The sequence below is a fragment of the Macrobrachium nipponense genome, chromosome 9 (assembly GCF_015104395.2).
Source record: "Macrobrachium nipponense isolate FS-2020 chromosome 9, ASM1510439v2, whole genome shotgun sequence".
NCBI lineage: Eukaryota > Metazoa > Arthropoda > Malacostraca > Decapoda > Palaemonidae > Macrobrachium > Macrobrachium nipponense.
Window position 1 is genome coordinate 45,110,213 of NC_061110.1, and position 17,932 is coordinate 45,128,144.

The window sequence follows — 17,932 nt, forward strand, 5'->3', positions numbered from 1 at the left end:
AAAAATTTAAAAAATATGACATAAAAAGTGTCGAAAATCATCATTACCTCAAAATTTTTGTTGTAATCTAACCAAAAACTTATTTTTATTAATATACTGTGCTAAACTATAAAGGATTCTTATCATAGTATGTGTTTTTTAAAAGCGTCGTTAACTCGGAGCGTCGGAAGCGTCAGCGTCGTAACCTCGAAACAAGCATCGTAACCCAGGGCGGATTTTTCAATTAATATTTAAGAAAAAGCGTCGTAACCTCGGAACGTCGTAAGCCGGACCCGTCGTGCCTGTACTGTGTTAATTTTATCATTTTGGGTGAGTATTAATCCTTTACGTAACAAATCATACTAAACAGTGAATATGCGTTTACGCAGTGGACGTCTGTATTTATACAGATGCATGGATAGGGTCGTTAGGCACAGTAGTGATAAGAAAACACAAAAATAAGTGGAACACCCGTACAAATCTAGATAAATTAGAGGTAACACTATTTCGTGTCAAACAATAAAGACTCCGGTGCAAGGTCCCGATCGCAGTTTTAGCCTTGAGTTTTTTGAGTTATACGCCTAAAATATCGAACCTCAATGACTCAACTTAACTTTAAAAATACGGCTGGATTGCAAGGAATAACATGTCTATAAAAAACTTTCATTAGGCTAAATGCGATGACCAGGATCCCTCACTATTTCAAATTTTAGCAAAGAATGAAGTAAACAACAGCAAACTCGGTTACTGTGTCATCTAGTCAACGGTCAGGGTCAGTTAAATCTGCCGAGTGTTCAAAGCATAGCACATTCCACATAAGCGACTTCAGCGGAGAGGAAAAACGATGTTGGATCATTTATACCATAACTTTTTTTTTCATGCCAATACCTTTTTGAATTAAAAAGGAATTCCCCTATGAATCACACGACCGTATCAAGTAATCAGAGCAGGTTCTCGTTTTTTTTTTAAATACATAAGTTTATTATAATGTAGTGGGTGATTAAACCCGACTGTATGCGCCTGTAAAAATCATAATATTTGTTTTTTTCCTTGTTTTTTCCTTTTGTACACGTAATATCCTGTATTTACGGACTCACCGTCTGTTGTTCGAACTTCCCTAATGAGAAGTCCGGATAAGCGAGCGCTTACAGATACCTCTATAGTTATAAAAAACATTGATCTGTATCTAGTGTAATTGTAAGATATCCATCTAGGGATATACAAAACATTATCTTACCTCCTGCAAAATAAGGCGTGTTTATCAAAGGAAAATTCTATAAACCAATTCAAACATATTAAATCCGTTTGAACAAAAAAAAAAAAAGAGACAGTTAGTTAATCAAATAATAACTTATATAGAGGAACTATACATTTGTCTCATAAATCGTAACATTGTTCAAATGACCCAACAGAATTCTCCCACAACTGCAGTCGCAGTTTGCACGCAAAAATCTCGAGACGCATGCACCCTCGAATGTCTTAGTGCGTGTAAAAAGACTTTGCTGGGATCTGAAATTTTAATCCTTCCCGACACTCTGAAATAGAACGATTTCCGCGAACAAAGCCCTAATCCACAAAACCTATACATATAAATATCGCATTTCTTTTTTTTTTTTTGCTAAGTTTTAATCACGCCCAATCAGTCGTAGATGAATCTCTCTTATACTCTATCTAAAGTAATATCCGTAAAGTCATTCAAGCAGAGATGATTCAGCAGAAATTTTTTTTTTATCTTTTACCTGAATACCAGGAAGTTTCTCCACTAGCGAGTGATCTCTGGGGAAAAACGGATGTCATTGAAAACAAAATACGGTCTAAGGACAAACATAAAGTTATATACGTACCTTCGTATAGACTCCCAATGAAATTTTAAAATAGAGATAAATGACGAAGTTGAAAAATGTTAGTAATAGGAGTCATTAGGAAATCAAATAGCCCATATAATTTTTCCCTCAAACGTCAGAATAAATTATTTTTCACCAGCTTGGACTTACTTAAAGGCTTTCACCAGATACCATTACCTAAGTGATTGTACCTCATACACCGTTTTCAGCACACTCAGGAGACATTATCAATTTTTACGTATGCCTCCGGCTTACATTGCACCCCAATTACAATATATAGTGTTTGGAGACTTTTAGGGGATACCCAACATACCTATTGGTTGGTCTTGTAATCTTTTCTTAGAAGTACATTCACATAAACTAGAGCTAGTGCTACAGAGACAAAGACAAATAATCTCAGAGTAAAATATCTAAATGCGAGTTTTTAAAAACCCGAACATCTTTATCTATGTTTTATGTGTCTAGTCAAGGTCTTAAAGTAGTCCATGGTAAGCTATTCATAACTTTCCAGTACCTATTAACGTAAGGGGGATACAGCACTTTTGCGCTGTAGTGGGTATTACAATCGTATGTAAATATGTAACTCTTCAATCATAGCAGCTCATTTAACAGATCTTACGAAGAAGGGCGTAGATTTATTATGGTCTAAAAAGCATCAACAGGCGTTCGATATCTTAAAAAGCGGAATAATGCAGCTCACCTAACTTAAAAAATCCCTGATTTAAATAAGGAATTTTCTTTTTATTGCAACAGATGCCTCAGACCAAGGGGTAAGAGGGATACTACTTCAGCAATATGATAAACAGTTCTTTCCTATAGCTTTTTATTCACGTAAACTAAAGTCCTCTGAAAGTAAATATGCAGTAATAGGCAAGGAAGGGCTAGGTATCTTTAACTCACTAGTACATTTTAAGTTCATAATCTACGGCTATCCGTTAAAAATCCCTACTGACCATAAGTCACTTACAGAGTTTTTCAAAGGCTTTAATCACAGTCCCAAAGGAACTCGTTGGCATATAATCATTCAGGTCTTTGGAGCCAAGTTAAGATATCTAACTGGGAAAGCAATTATCATAGCTGACGCATTATCCCGCAATCCCGCACCATACTGCAAAGAACCATTAATTGGACTAAAAGATATAGAAACATCCGTGCCTACTGTTAAAACAATATCTAAACAAGAAAATTCATTAACCCAAGAGATCGCGAGCATTGAATATCTGGGTTGGAGCGCAGAACTGTTACAAACTGAACAAAGCAAGAGTCAACAGCGATAAGCAAAACAATAAACACTTCGAACGGAAACAAGAGTCAGCAGCAATAAGCAAAACAATAAACACTTCGAACGGAAACAAGAGTCAGCAGCAATAAGCAAAACAATAAACACTTCGAACGGAAACAGGGTCAGCAGCTAAGCAAAACAAACACTTTGAAAGGAAAGCCTAAAGCAAAAGTATATTTAAAGTATGTGTATCAGAATCATGTAATCAAATGTAATATTATATGTAGGTCCGTGACGAGGAAAACCCAAAGAACACAGCAGGTGACTAACGACCAGGTATTAGTAATAATCTCTTTCATAACAATCGTCCTAAACTGGTTGCCTCCACTAATGTGGCAACGATGATTTTGCCATTCTTAGCATGCAAACATTAAAGGTAACATTTATTTCTGGCATATGGTTATTAAAGAAATTCAAAATACTAATATAGACTGAAATCAATGAAAAGTGCTAGCAAAAACAAAAAAGCAAAAAAAAAAAAAATATGTATATAAATCCAATTATCCGTAGTCGTTCCTCTATGGTTTTCGGCAGCCAGATGTACGAAAACGTTAGAAACATTTGATTGTATCTACTTTAGAAATATCTGTAATTTTGGGGGGGTAATTTTGTTGCAAAAAAGGGATAATATACATGAATTAAATTAAAATTTTTAAATAACAAAGTAAATTTGAACTAAATAACGAGTAAAGTAAACAATTAACCCTTAAACGCCGAAGGGTATATTAAAAATCGTCTTCCGTGTGCCGAGGCGGTTTCTGAGTGAGCGCGGAAGCGGAAAATTTTTTTCCCAAAAAATCACAGCGCGCTTAGTTTTCAAGATTAAGAGTTCATTTTCGGCTCCGTTTTTTGTCATTGCCTGAAGTTTAGTATACAACCATCAGAAATGAAAAAATTATCATTATCATATATAAATGATGCGATATATGATAGCGCGAAAACAAAATTTCATATATAATTGTATTCAAATCGCGCTATGCGCAAAACGGTTAAAGGTAAAAAGTTCTTTTTTTTTTCGTTGTAATGTACACAAAATTGCGATCATTTTTGTATATAACACATTGTAAAACTCTAAAAGCAACACAGAGAAATATTATCAAAAAATAATGCATGAATTCGTAACGTGCGGACGTAAACAAATATTTTTTTTAAAAATGCACCATAAATCTAAATATTGTCCTAGAGACTTCCAATTTCTTTCAAAATGAAGACAAATGATTGAATATTACTATACTGTAAGAGTATTAGCTTACAATTGCAGTTTTCGACCATTTCGAACGAGTTAAAGTTGACCGAATGTCGAATTTTTTAATATATTTTTTTATACTATATGCAATTATTTTGGAAATTAGAAAAGCTACAACCTTCAAATATTTTTCATTTTATTCTACATGAAATTGCACACATTTTCATATATAAAACTCTATGAAATGCCTAATGTGAAACGGAGCAAATATTATGAGAATGCGACGTACGCATTTCGGAGATTTGCGGTGGAGAATCCGCGCGCAGAGGGAAGGAAAGTTTTTTTTTTTTTAATTCACCATAAATCGAAATATTGTGCTAGAGACTTCCAATTTGTTTCAAGATGAAGATAAATGACTGAATATTACTAGACTGTAAGAGTTTTAGCTTACAATTGCGTTTTTCGACCATTTCGGTAGAGTCAAATTTGACCGAACGTGGTTTTTTTTCTATTTATCATGATTTATATGCAAATACTTTGAAAATGAGAAAAGCTACAACCTTCAATTATTTTTAGTTGTATTCTACATGAAATTGCACACATTTTAATATATAAAACTTTATGTAACGGCTAATTTAAAATGGTGCAAACATTACCATTATTTTTTTCATAAATTCACCATAAATCGAAATATTGTGCTAGAGACTTCCAATTTGTTGCAAAATGAAGGTAAATGATTGAATATTACTAGAATATAAGAGGTTTAGCTTACAATTGTGTTTTTCGACCATTTCGGTAGAGTCAAAGTTGACCAAAGGTTGAAAATTTGTCACATCAGTTTTTATATGAAAATATTTCAAAACTGATAAAAGCTACAACCTGGGTTCCTTTTAGTTGTATTGTGCATGAAATTGCACACATCTCCATATATAAAACTTTATGTAACGGCTAACTTTTAAATGGTGCAAACATTACCACAATCGCATGTATGATTTTTTTCGGAAGAGTTACCACGCGGACGTAAGGAAAAAGTTTTTTCATAAATTCACCATAAATCGAAATATTGTGCTAGAGACTTCCAATTTGTTGCAAAATGAAGGTAAATGATTGAATATTACTAAAATATAAGAGTTTTAGCTTAAAATTGCGTTTTTTGACCATTTCGGTAGCGTCAAAGTTGACCGAAGGTTGAAATTTTGGCACTTATCGTTATTTGTATGAAAATATCTCAAAACTGATAAAAGCTACAATCATGAGTATTTTTTTGTTGTATTCTACATAAAAATGCTCACATTTTCATATATAATACCCCATGTAACGGCTAATTTAAAATGGTACAAAAATTATGTCAAAGTGATGAAATAATTTCCGAGATGTGTCACCGACACTTTTTAGTGCACCAAGAAAGAAATTCACGCTTGCGCGCCTGCGTAACGATTGTAAAAAAACAAAACCTTGATCTGTGAACTCCCAGCATCCCCCAAGGCGAGTGATTCAAGTGTTTTCTGCTGGTAGGCCTATAAGTATTTTTCCGCGAATTTTTAAAAAAACTTTTGTATGTCGATGTAAATAAGTGAATAAAACTTTGAAGTTTCGTCGTCTGCTGTTCGTAACTGTGTTTGTGGCGCTCGCGCTTAGGAACCAGGAACAGCAACTTGTTTAAAGTGCAATGTGGAGTGAACGGAGACCAAAATGTGTATAATAGGGTAAATAACCGTAGGGTTCAGAGTGGACCATGTTCGATCAGCGTGTACAATCCCATAAAAAGTACATTATAACGCGTCCTGACATCGGAGATGGGCATCAGTCGCGACTTCTTGTTGGTGAGAAACGGAGCTAAAGACCTCTACTCTCCTTTCGAAGTAAGCATTTTCTCCAAAGTTAGAAATTAAGGCCAAATTTTACGATTTAAACAGAGGGTACTGAAAACGGTCTCAAACGTAGTGCAAATCTCACCAAAACGCGTTCAACATTTTTACTTACAACTCGAAGTATTTAGAGGATTGACGCCATCTCGATGTTTACGGAGTCGCTTGTGTCAATAAACTAACCATTTCCTGTGATAAATCCGCACACCACTTGTGCCCACAGACGCTGGGGCACTTTTATCACAACAAACGGAAAACTTTTCCTCACCGAGTAAACAACTGTTTTGTAGAAGACGACGACGAAGCGTGCACTTACATAATTTTTTAAATAAATAGTAAAACATCAATATTTTGCATATTTATGATGATTAATTTGAAAATGTTCGTTATTGAAAAAGTAACTCGATTCTGACTCAAATTTAAGTAATTATTTTTTGGTATTAGAACGTTCTTTCAAGTCCTGTATTATAACGTCACGACATCTTGACTTTCGTACCTATTGTAAATAATTGCTTTACTCAACTTTCTTGCAGAACAGTTTACCAGTTATTCATGCAGATTATCAGCTCTTCGTGTAATTAGTATAATCGTAATGCGCATATATATCTTTATTATTTACTTTTTGGATATATGAAGATGTTTTACTGCCAGATTATCGCCGTAGTGTGACGCAATCGATTTCGGTCGATGCGCCTCTGTTTTCGCACCTTAAGAAATTATGGGGCCGAATTTGCAATGACCAGAAAGTCGTTACAAGTGGAAAGTTAGCATAGAGGGGCATATGTTTTGATTGAGAAAAATACAAATTTATTCAATAGCTAGCTTGTAAAAAATACTTGATTACCAAAAACTTGATTGACAACTAAGCAGCATACCCACTATGGGTTTCAGAGACAGTGCAAGCACGGTTTTGGGCAATACCTATTTCTGTAACGAACACTCGTATCAGAACGAGATTTTGCTATAGTGCATTACACCCAGTGCCGTAATTTATAAGGGTATCGTGAATCACTAAACGTAAAGAATAACGACACTTGTCCTTGTACCAAGAGACAAAAACTCCATTATGCAGAAATGGATACGAACGCGTATAAAGCTCCACCTACCCCCCCCCCCCTCCACCACCACCCCTTTCCTTCTTCGTTCCTTCGCCTTCCTTTCTCTCTCTCTCTCTCTGTTGCCATTCGGTATGTGTTGACCCTCCAAACTGGGTATAAGACTACACACAAAACGTTGAAATTGGTGAAATTAGACTATGTATTGGAAGTATATATACATAAATATTAAAGCAATTTTATCATTATTGCATTACTATGACAACTAAAATTCATGGAAACAGTTTATAATAATGAAACAGCGTATGCGTGAAGCCTCCACTTATGTGGCAACGATGATTTTGCCATTCTTAGCATGCAAACATTAAAGGTTACATTTATTTCTGGCATACGGTTATTAAAGAAATTCAAATACAATATAGACTGAAATCTATGAAAAGTGCCTAGCAAACACAAAAAGCAAACACAAAAAAGCAAAAAAAAAAAAAAAATGTATATAATTCAATTACCCGTAGTCGTTCCTCTATGGTTTTCGGCAGCCAGATGTACGAAAACGTTAGAAACATTTGATTGTATCTACTTTAGAAATATCTGTAATTTTTCAGGGTAATTTGGTTGCAAAAAAGGGATAATATACATGAATTAGATTAAAATTTTTAAATAACAAAGTAAATTTAAACTAAATAACGAGTAAAGTAAACAATTTAGGGAATAAAACTTTGCAGTTTCGTCGTCTGCTGTTCGTAACTGTGTTTGTGGCGCGCGCGCTTAGGAACCAGCAACAGCAACGGGTTTAAAGGGCAATGTGGAGTGAACTGAGACCAAAATGTGTATAATAACAATCAAATAAGCACTGTTTCAGTTGTGATGGCAGTAAGGATAAAAACCACCGGGAATAAAAAGTTTCATACTTTCAGTAATATAGGCAAAAAAAGGCTGTTTTATTGTGCTGATTACAACTGCAATCTTGAGTAAGATCAATAAACGTTACATACATACGCTAACATTGTTCAAATGATTGCTGGAAGGCTGGGAAAGATGATTTTCGTCACTGTTCAAAACCGGTACATCCCACGGTAGCCGCCATATTGGATTTCAAAACTGCCTTGAAAACATATTTTACGAAGAGCGTCACATGCTTATTTTGGTTCGTGTGGGGCTTTCATATATCACATTATGTTGACGAAACTTCAATCTTTTGAATGGTATGCTTGGAGTTATAATTGTATTCTTGTTTCACCATTTAAATATCGAGTGAATAAGACCTGTCCACCGTGATAAGGGTTGGTAGTCGCTGGTTTTTCCCCCTACTTACTTCGAAAAGAGAGTAGAGGTCTTTAGCTCCGTCTCTCACCAACAACAAGTCGCGACTGATGCCCATCTCCGGTGTCAGGACGCGTTACAAGTACTTTTTCGGAGGGTGGCCTGCCGTGACTGTCTGTGTGTTGAGCCAGTCCATGCGGTTGTTTACCCTACTTCGAAAGGAGAGTAGACGTCTTTAGCTCCCTCTCTCACCAACAACTCGTGACTGATGACCATCTCCGGTGTCAGGACACGTTAAAAGTACTTTTTCGGAGGGTGGCCAGCCGTGATAGTCGGTGAGTTGGTCAGTCCACGCGGTGTTTTACCCTAGGTACCTAGGTCGGTAGAAGCCCCCAAAGGAAAGAGCTAAGCGGTTAGGGTGCCTCTGGTCGTCTGATGATTTGACTGTCCATTACCGTAGATAAACCTGAATTTGACAGCCAAAGTGGACAAAAATTACAAAGCGATGGTATAATAATACTGGCTAGGACCAGCCCAGTTCAGCCTGTGCCTTTGGGTGGGGTGTGTCGGGGGACCAACTTCTTTAAATTAATAAGAGCTTTCTTAATGAACTTGTACTGAACAGAAAACTCTCAGCATGAATGTCAGTATTAGACTTACCTGCACAATAACATTGAGGAAGCAGTACAAACCACAGTAAATACAAATATCTTAGATAATTCATTTTCAAATAGTCATTTACAAACACACCCAGGTAAAACATCAACGACAACCAGGGAACTCCAGTAACCAATAATATCTACCTTCAGTAATGAGGACTCATTTTAAGTAATGTCTTATCTTTAAAATGCCATAAATCTTTGAACACTGCCTGTCGTGCATGAAATTAAACGATATTTCAAATTATTTATTTTCTAATTTTGGTATTTTATTAATAAATAGGAAAACAAATTATTGAATCTTTTGAAAATCGCATTAGTTTGAAGAAACAATGATTTTTCACTTAACAAACCTCAGTAAATTTCTGTATGGTTCCATGAATATACAATAAAACACAATAAATTATAGAAACATAAATAACAGAAGTGTATTTAACAAAGACTGGCCGGTGATTATATATGATACAATACTTTAAATTTGAAGGTCTCTTCATTTTGTGCCGTAGAATATTGTCTTCTTAAACAAGCCAAACATATGACGTCATACGGACTTGCAACACAACTTTATATTTTTTTCATACGTAGATTTTACATGTCGTAGTAATATTTGTGGTAGTTGCATATTTCAAAGTACGTAAATATGACTAGTACTATTTTCACGATGTTAGTGTTATAACGTATTTCAGTCTAATGAGACATATTCCCGTTCTCTGACGTTGGCAATAAATGACGCATAGGAGGACGCTTTTCGTCCATCAGAATTATTGAGTACCAAAGATGCTAATCGTCTTTGTACAAAATGCATTTTATGAAAAAAAAATCTACACAAGTTAAACAGCTCCTAATGTGATTATATGTCATTGATATATGTCGAATGGTGATTTCATGGGAATTTATTTGGTAGATCTATATCCTTTAAACGATTATTAAAATCGGAAATTCGGCCAGCAGACATATGTAAGATGAAGCAATTCGCTATGAAGAACGTGCAGATTAACCCAATAGAGTATGAATGAAAATCTGGAACCAGCTATCATAGAAATTTGAAAGTTTTGGGGAAAAGCACTAACATAAGAAATCTCGACTATCAGAACCAAGTGACAGTAAAAATAAAAATGAATTTCCCAGCGAAAAATCCCAACACCTTTATTCCATTCTATTAATTGAAAATCCATGCCTGTGCCAGTCTCTCCATCTTTGTCTAAAAAAAGATAAAGTTCAGCAAACCCCAAAAGATAGGTGAATTCAAGGTAACAACCAATAACTTAAAAACAAATAAGTTCTTGGTAATGAGCATAAACGCTGGACTTATGCATTTGCATGCTGAACGAACTACGTCTATTGTTCTCCTCTCTTTGAAAGTGGTTATGTTGTACATGGCAGTATCAGTTTGTAGAAAATACGGTTGTCAATAACAACGCATAGTTATGGCTGGTAGTGGAACTGGGAACGCTGGTGGTCTTACCTGCCAGTAGCCAGGGGCGTAACTCACGGGGGACGTGTCCCCAAAAAAGTTTGAGTCAGGGGGGACACAGTATATACTCTGCCCCCCCCCCAAAAAAAAAAAATAATAAACATGGTAAAATATCGGGCTCCTACGAAGACAGAGCAAGGAAAATTGAATTATTACCCCTTAAAAACGGTTTCCTGAAGTTTTCTTTGAAACTATGAAGAAAATTTACATAAGTTTGAAAGAACATTTAGATTATTTTAAATTATAAATATTTATTTATTATTCATCCTAACAATTATTTATACATAGCATCACGTTTTACATACTTCGTGATCAAGTTATTCATATATATATACGTATATTTGAACAGATAAGGCAGTAAAGTTCTAAGGGATTTAAGGTGCTATTCCATGTGTAAGAAAATTGTGCTCGTGATTTTACATATGTGTATATGTGTGTATATATATATATATATAATAATATATATATATATATATATATATATATATATATATATATATATATTTGAACAGATAAGGCAGTAAAGTTCTAAGGATTTAAGGTGCTATTCCATGTGTTAGAAAATTGTGTTCACGATTTTACATATATATATATATATATATATATATATATATATATATATATATATATATATATATATATATATATATATATATATATATATATATATATATATATATATATATATATATATATATATATATTGAAAATCAACAATGCACAGCCATTGACAAATTCTATATGTGCTAGGGTAAGCGTGTCTAGCACATATTTCATGATATCCATACATATGATATAATTGCTTTCAGGTGCTTAATGTTAAACCACCCATATTGTAGGCCTTACAGTACCCCTAAAAAAAAAAAAAGGAAAAAAAAAAAAACAAGTTTTCCAGTGACCCACCCAGCTGAACAGGCTCGCTTCGCTCACCCCCCCCCCCCCCCCACAACAACAAAAAACTTTTTGGAACCAGTTACGCCCTTTTTCAGTTGCAAGTTAATAAAGAAAAAGATGCGGAATAGATAATGAGTGAATGTGATGGATGGTATCATAAAAGTGTCCTGGACGGCATCACTGAACTGATAACAGCAAAAGCCTGAAGTATCTATCCCTCCCCTTATCATCATGGAGCTTATTCATAACTGAATGAGTGAAAGTGACAGGTAAACTCAATACCTGTGACGAGGGAGGATTCTGAGATGCAAGATAAAGGGATTGTTGATCGGAATGACGAAGTCCCCCCCCCCCCCCCCCCGGGACTTGAACTTGAGAGTTCGCGGGATGTGACATTATGGTGACATGGCGAATTTTCTCCGGGTCGTTGACGCAAATACTGATACTGGTAAGCAAAGCCTTTATTCCTACCAGGAGAGTCTATCTGCCTCCCAAGTTCGGGAAGCACTGCCACTGATTCCCATCGGGAGGATTCGTTTGCTTGTGCAGGTGAGGAGATAGTAGTTGAACCCTGCAGGGAGAGTTCGTCCACCACAGACGTCTAATGGTGGTCATCTATAGCTAAATTTCCGTAGTTTGGATGGCAACTGGACACCCAGGTGGAAACCAACTGCTACCCTTACCTTCATGGCCAGATATATTGACTCACTGATGGGCGTCAATGGCTACCTTTCATCACCAGTTCAGGCGCACTGATGACAGTTAATGGTCCCCGACTCCCCGGATGTTTGGTCCCGGAATTTTCGTTAACGGATATTTCATCAAACAGCCGTTTTGTCGAAAAGGCGCTTAAGCAGCCAACGGCGGCCGTAGGGTGGCCAGACGTCCTGCTTTAAGCAGGACAGTCATGTTTTTGAGCACTCTGTCCTCTGTCCTGCTTTGCCTTAAGAAGGACAATAATAATGTCCTGCTTTTTGTGTCTGTCTAAAAAATCAGAGATGTCATTCTGCTGAATGTTGAAGTGAGATTTGGTTGACTATTTCTCGCTCTATTGAATACCCTAAAGAAATGCCAAAAAGAAAGACTACTTTTAACTACGAATGGACCACGGAATTTGGATTTATTTCTAAAAGCAGAAACGGTTATTATTATGCACTTTGCACAGTATGCCATTGTGATATGGATATCGGTGGCACGGGAAAAATTGCAATTGAACGACAAGCTGCCTCAGCTAAACATAAAACTAACACTCGTAGTGCTGGCACATTATCAGTGTTATCATATTTCTGCCCATCTCGATTATCTCAAGATGATAAAATAATGGCTGCAGACTTGTGTAAAGTGTTTCATGCTGTGAAGCATTATCAATCATACAGAAGTGTTGATTGTGGAGTAAAAGTTGACAAAGAAATTTATAGTGACTCGTTGATAGTGAAGGGAGCAACATGTGGGAAAACTAAAACAAAAGCTTTGTGTGAAAATATTCTAGCACCGTATTCTGTAGAAACACATTTGGAGTACATCAAAGAACATGGATTACCCTTTTCAATAGCAACTGATGCTTCAAACAAAGGTGCAACAAAGTGTTTCCCAATACTTTTGAGATACTTTCATTTTGAGAAGGGAGTGCAACATGTGTTACTTGACTTTTACAGTGATAACAAGGAATCATCCAAGGCCATAACAAATCAGCTATTATCTAAACTAGAGACTTCAGGTTTGGATCTGAATAAAGTGTCTGCATACACTGCTGATAATGCAAATGTAAACTATGGAAAACACAACAGTGTTTATCAGAAAATTAATATGGCTCAGAAGAACGTTATTGCTGCAAACTGTCTGGCTCATATTTTGCACAATACAACAAAATTTGCTACAGCTAAAATGGATATTGATGTTGAAAATATTGTGCTAAAAGTTAACAGCTATTTTAGCATTTCAGCTAAAAGAACAGCACAGTTGAAGGAATTCTGTGAATTTGTGGAGGATGAGGTTGCCAATTGCAATCTATTGCAGCATGTTGTGACTAGATGGCTTCCTCTCTTGCCAGATATTGATAGAATGCTTAACTGTTGGGAAGTCCCAAAAAGTTATTTCCAGAGCATAGGTGAAGAGGAGTCCCCTAAAGTACTATGGAAGTGCTTTGGAGATGAAGGAAATACCTGTGAATCGTCTGAGATCTATTTCTCCTTCCTTAGTCACACTCTTAAATTGTTCTCAGACACAATTGAAAGACTAGAAGTCAAGACATTCAGCATAACTTCAGTATTCAAGTTAATATCTGAACTGAAAAGCAAACTAGATAGAAGAGCAAATTATCGTTTTTTGGCTTTGCAGTAAACAACAAGTTTAGGCAACTTACACCAGATTTGTCGACGAAATGTAAAACAGACTTCATTGCTTTCTATGAAAGAGCTACAAAGTACTTAAGTGAAAGTTATGACTTCTCTGAAGACAACTTTCATAACAAAGTGTCAAAATTAAGTCTAACAAGAGCAATACCTTTTGAAGAATTCTGTGACGCAGTCAAGGCTTGTAACATTCAAGAAATAGACATGGATGAATTATATGAAGAGTATGGGATTGTGGAGGCAATTATCAATACTCCTGAGATGAAAGATAGCCACAGTGAGGAACGTTATCTCAAGCTGTTCAGTAAATGTTAGGTCCCTTTAACAAATCTGAAGAAGGTGGGTGCTTATATTTTCTCTTTTCCATGCAGCAATGCTCACACAGAACGGGTTTTCTCAATGATGACTTCAGCTTGGACAAATGAGAGAAATCGTCTGCAAGTGGACTCGGTCAAAGCAGAGCTCCAAATTTGTAACAACTTGACTGAAGAATGCCCTGCTATGTACAAAAACTTTTTGGCAAATAGAAACTTCTTAAATATGGCAAGGAAAGGGGCAAAGTACAAATGTTAGATTGATAATTCAGTAACTCCTTTATTTAGTTTCTAAAATAATGTTAATTTTTTCACCCAAGTTATTTTTATTTTTATTATTATTATTATGTACTAAATTGTCCCATTATTAATAAAATAGAGCATTAATTAATTTCAGTTCTTTATTCTTATACTATTTGACAAATAAACGCTCATTTATACACACACACACACACACATATATAATATATATATATATATATATATATATATAGTTATACATCATTTTATATTTCAACCCCTCAATAATCATGTTCAATTTAGGTAAAAAATTGGTGTTGGCAAAAAAAAAAAAATATTGTCCTTTTTGGAAATTTTGAAGTGGCCACCCTACCAACCAGAGAATTACTTAAGAGTGTTGTTAAATGAAACATGCATATTGTTAATGTTCAACCAGGTAATTACTTAAGAAAGAGAGTTGTTAAATGGAAAATTTATATTGTTAAAAATACAAAAGTTTTAAGTAAGTTATTTATCAAATAATTTGTAAGAGTGAAGACATCTCAACTGTAAAGAAGAACAACATTTTGTTCGGTAGATTTTATTTTTTTGTTTTTTGTTATAGCCCATGGAGTTCACTTTTACTAAACGTGGTGGAAGGAAGCTATTGCACAATGGGTATGCATATACAATTACCAAAAGGAGAGATGACATTACCTACTGAAGATGCGAAGAAAGAGGAAGATGTGGAGGGCGACTTAAGACTGAATGATATATTGCAAGGTGATCCACTGCCATATTCTCACCTACCAGATGCCAGTAGAGCTGCTGTTCTCAAAAAAGAGCAAAATGATTAAGAACGAACAATACAATATGCTTTATGCAGTAGTATGCCTAGAAGTACTAAAAAATATGGAATTGTTAATGAAAGGTTAAAAAAAACTCAGATGACCATGAAAATTTAGATAGATTACAGTACTTAAAAGCCATTGAGCATAATTTGCAATTCTTATTTATTCTATTCATTTTATTAATTTGTAAGTTTGAAACAGTTTCAATAAATGTATATTATTAATTATTCCACTGAAAACACGGTTAATCCTCAAAACTAAAAATGTATTTTATTCATTATGCCACTGAAAGCACTGTTAATCCTCAAAAATTAAAATCTTGAATAGCTTTATTTGATGCATTGTATTTTAATGTTACGTTTCCTTTAAAAAGAAACCTGTGAAGCTTAAAGAAAAAAAAATGGACAAGACATTTTATTGGTATAAAATAAGTAGTTGGGAGATGCATAAATGAAAAATGTTTCTATAAAAAACATTGATAATTACCTGTTCGGCTGTTAAAAAAATATAGATTACAAAGTTGGAACATATATTTTTTCTTAAGAAAAATAAGTCAAAATAAGTTTTAAAATTCATTAAATATCATTTTATAAGAAAAATAAACATTATCTCACACTCAATTGAAAACATACATTTTTCTCTAATCCATCTTTCTCGTTCTCACTCATTTTTTCATAATCTGTTTCCCCCTCTCTCTCTCTCTTTCCCCGGACTTTTCGTCCCCGAAACGTCTTGGGATCAACTGTCCGGGGACGAAACGTCCGGTCACGTCTTTTCACTAAGGCAAGCGGATGAACATCACTGGACTAGGGGACAATCTATACTGGTGGGAGCCAATCGGTAAACTTTCTCATCAGGGCAGGTAGACTGATTCCATCAGCAGGAGCCAATGGGTGGTTGAGGAAACCCAGCCGTTGACTCCCATCAGTGGATTCTGCCCACTGCCTTTATAGGTAAGGGCTGCAGTTGACCTCCACCAAGGGAGGTCATCAGCTGCCTTAGTGAGGAAGGGTAGCCAGTGGCCCCTGGTGGCAAAGTCTATCTGCCTGCCCTGGTAAGGAAGGTTAGTTGTTGACCCCCAATGAATGATTCCATATTCCATCTGTGTGGCCCAGTCAAGAAGGACAACCATTTAGCACAGTTTATTAGCCTAGCCTGGTTGGGAAGGGAAGCTGTTGCCCCCTCTAGCAGAGTAGGCCCACCTGCTCCACTAAGAGAAGGGAAACTATTGACCCTACCAGTGGAGTCCATACGCCTACCCTAGCAGGGAAATAGCCATAGGTTCCGGCCAGCAGAGTCCGTTCACCTACGAGCCTCCCTCGCCAGGGCAGGCAGACGTAGGCAAGGCCAACAGAATTTTGTAAAATTCTGTTGGCCTTGGACGTACGTACTCCTATGGTAGGAGCCAACGGCTGCCCCTCCCCACCTTGGTAAGGAGATAGACGTTGCCAACGGTTGCCGTTCCCAGTTTTGGACTTTTCCTTCTCGTCCAAATCTTTATTGGCAGCCTACGAGTATAATTTGGACTCATTTTCCCCCTTAATGACTTCATTCAAGAACAAGTTCACCTCTTTTCTAGCAACTTCCTCTTCCGGTTCTGTTCAAAGGAAAGTCAATCTCTCATTCTCTTGTTGTTTTCCTTCTTCAATTTCTGTCAACAATTCAGTCTGTCCCTTTTTGCCTTGTTACAAATCCTCCATTTTCTACTGGAAGTGACTTCGTTCTGTCTCCTGCTCCTCCTCCTGTTTCAGTAGCTGATCCTTTTCTCCCGTCTCTAAAAAGCGACAACGACAAACTTAGAGTCAAATGATAATTTTCTGTTGCCATTTCCCTCAAAACACCCAAGATGTAAAATATTCACTCACAACAATGCCTCGAAGTTGAATCTACTGTTGGTTTTTGCATTAGAATTCTGAATGTTAAATGCCAATGTTATGAAGCAATTGTCAGTTTTTACTGATATTTAATGCCTTACAAATTCCAAAACCACAAATAAAATTATGGCTATGTCGAGCGTTCCTGTTTACGGTTAGTGTAACTTGAGCTGCTTTAGTATGCTTTCTCCTCCATATCTCTCCATTACTAAACACACACACACACACACGCACACACACACACACACATATATATATATATATATAATATATATATATCTATATATATATATATATATATATATATATATAATATATGAATAACTTGATCACGAAGTATATAAAACGTGATGCTATGTATAAATAAAGCTTTTTTTTTGCCACGAAGGAAAAAATGAAAAAGCGAGATAGCCAAGTACTTTCGGTCCTGTTCGGACCCTTTACTGAGGCCTCAGTAAAGGGTCCGAACAGGACCGAAAGTACTTGGTTATCTCGCTTTTTCATTTTTTTTCCTTCGTGGCAAAAAACCTTTATATATATATATACATATATATATATATATATATATATATATATATATATATATATATATATATATATATATATATGTGTGTGTGTGTGTGTGTGTGTGTGTGTGTGTGTGCAATTTCTATTGAAATCAATTCGAAGATGTTATTTTCTTATCAAAACTTTGAATCAGTTTATACTTCTTTTTCTCTACTGGCAAGTTTCTTAGGAATAATATAAGATTATTCGAGAGTTTATCTATTTACTTTTTCTTTCTCTAGTCAATGGATTGTTTCTCCACTTCTCGGTGGT

At 35.6% G+C, this 17,932-nt stretch overlaps 1 protein-coding gene across 3 annotated transcripts; it reads left to right on the forward strand.

Annotated features, from left to right (window-relative positions):
• The first annotated feature begins 11,753 nt into the window (after positions 1 to 11,753).
• Positions 11,754 to 17,233, forward strand: LOC135217900 (uncharacterized). 3 transcript variants are annotated; one of them, XR_010315221.1, is made up of 2 exons: positions 11,754 to 11,952; positions 15,014 to 17,233. XR_010315221.1 is itself a non-coding variant. In XM_064253937.1 (2 exons), exon 1 carries the CDS (start codon positions 12,573 to 12,575, stop codon positions 13,842 to 13,844), a length of 1,272 nt encoding a protein of 423 aa, XP_064110007.1. In that variant the 5' UTR covers positions 12,063 to 12,572; the 3' UTR covers positions 13,845 to 14,194; positions 15,014 to 17,233. The 3 variants fall into 3 exon arrangements, 1 of the variants encoding a protein (XP_064110007.1); XR_010315222.1 differs by lacking the exon at positions 11,754 to 11,952 and adding an exon at positions 11,964 to 12,053; XM_064253937.1 differs by lacking the exon at positions 11,754 to 11,952 and adding an exon at positions 12,063 to 14,194.
• The last annotated feature ends 699 nt before the right edge of the window (positions 17,234 to 17,932 follow it).

Bases quoted from the DNA above. Each gene is read 5' to 3' on its own strand.
- LOC135217900 (XM_064253937.1), top strand. From the start codon at position 12,573: ATGCCAAAAAGAAAGACTACTTTTAACTACGAATGGACCACGGAATTT.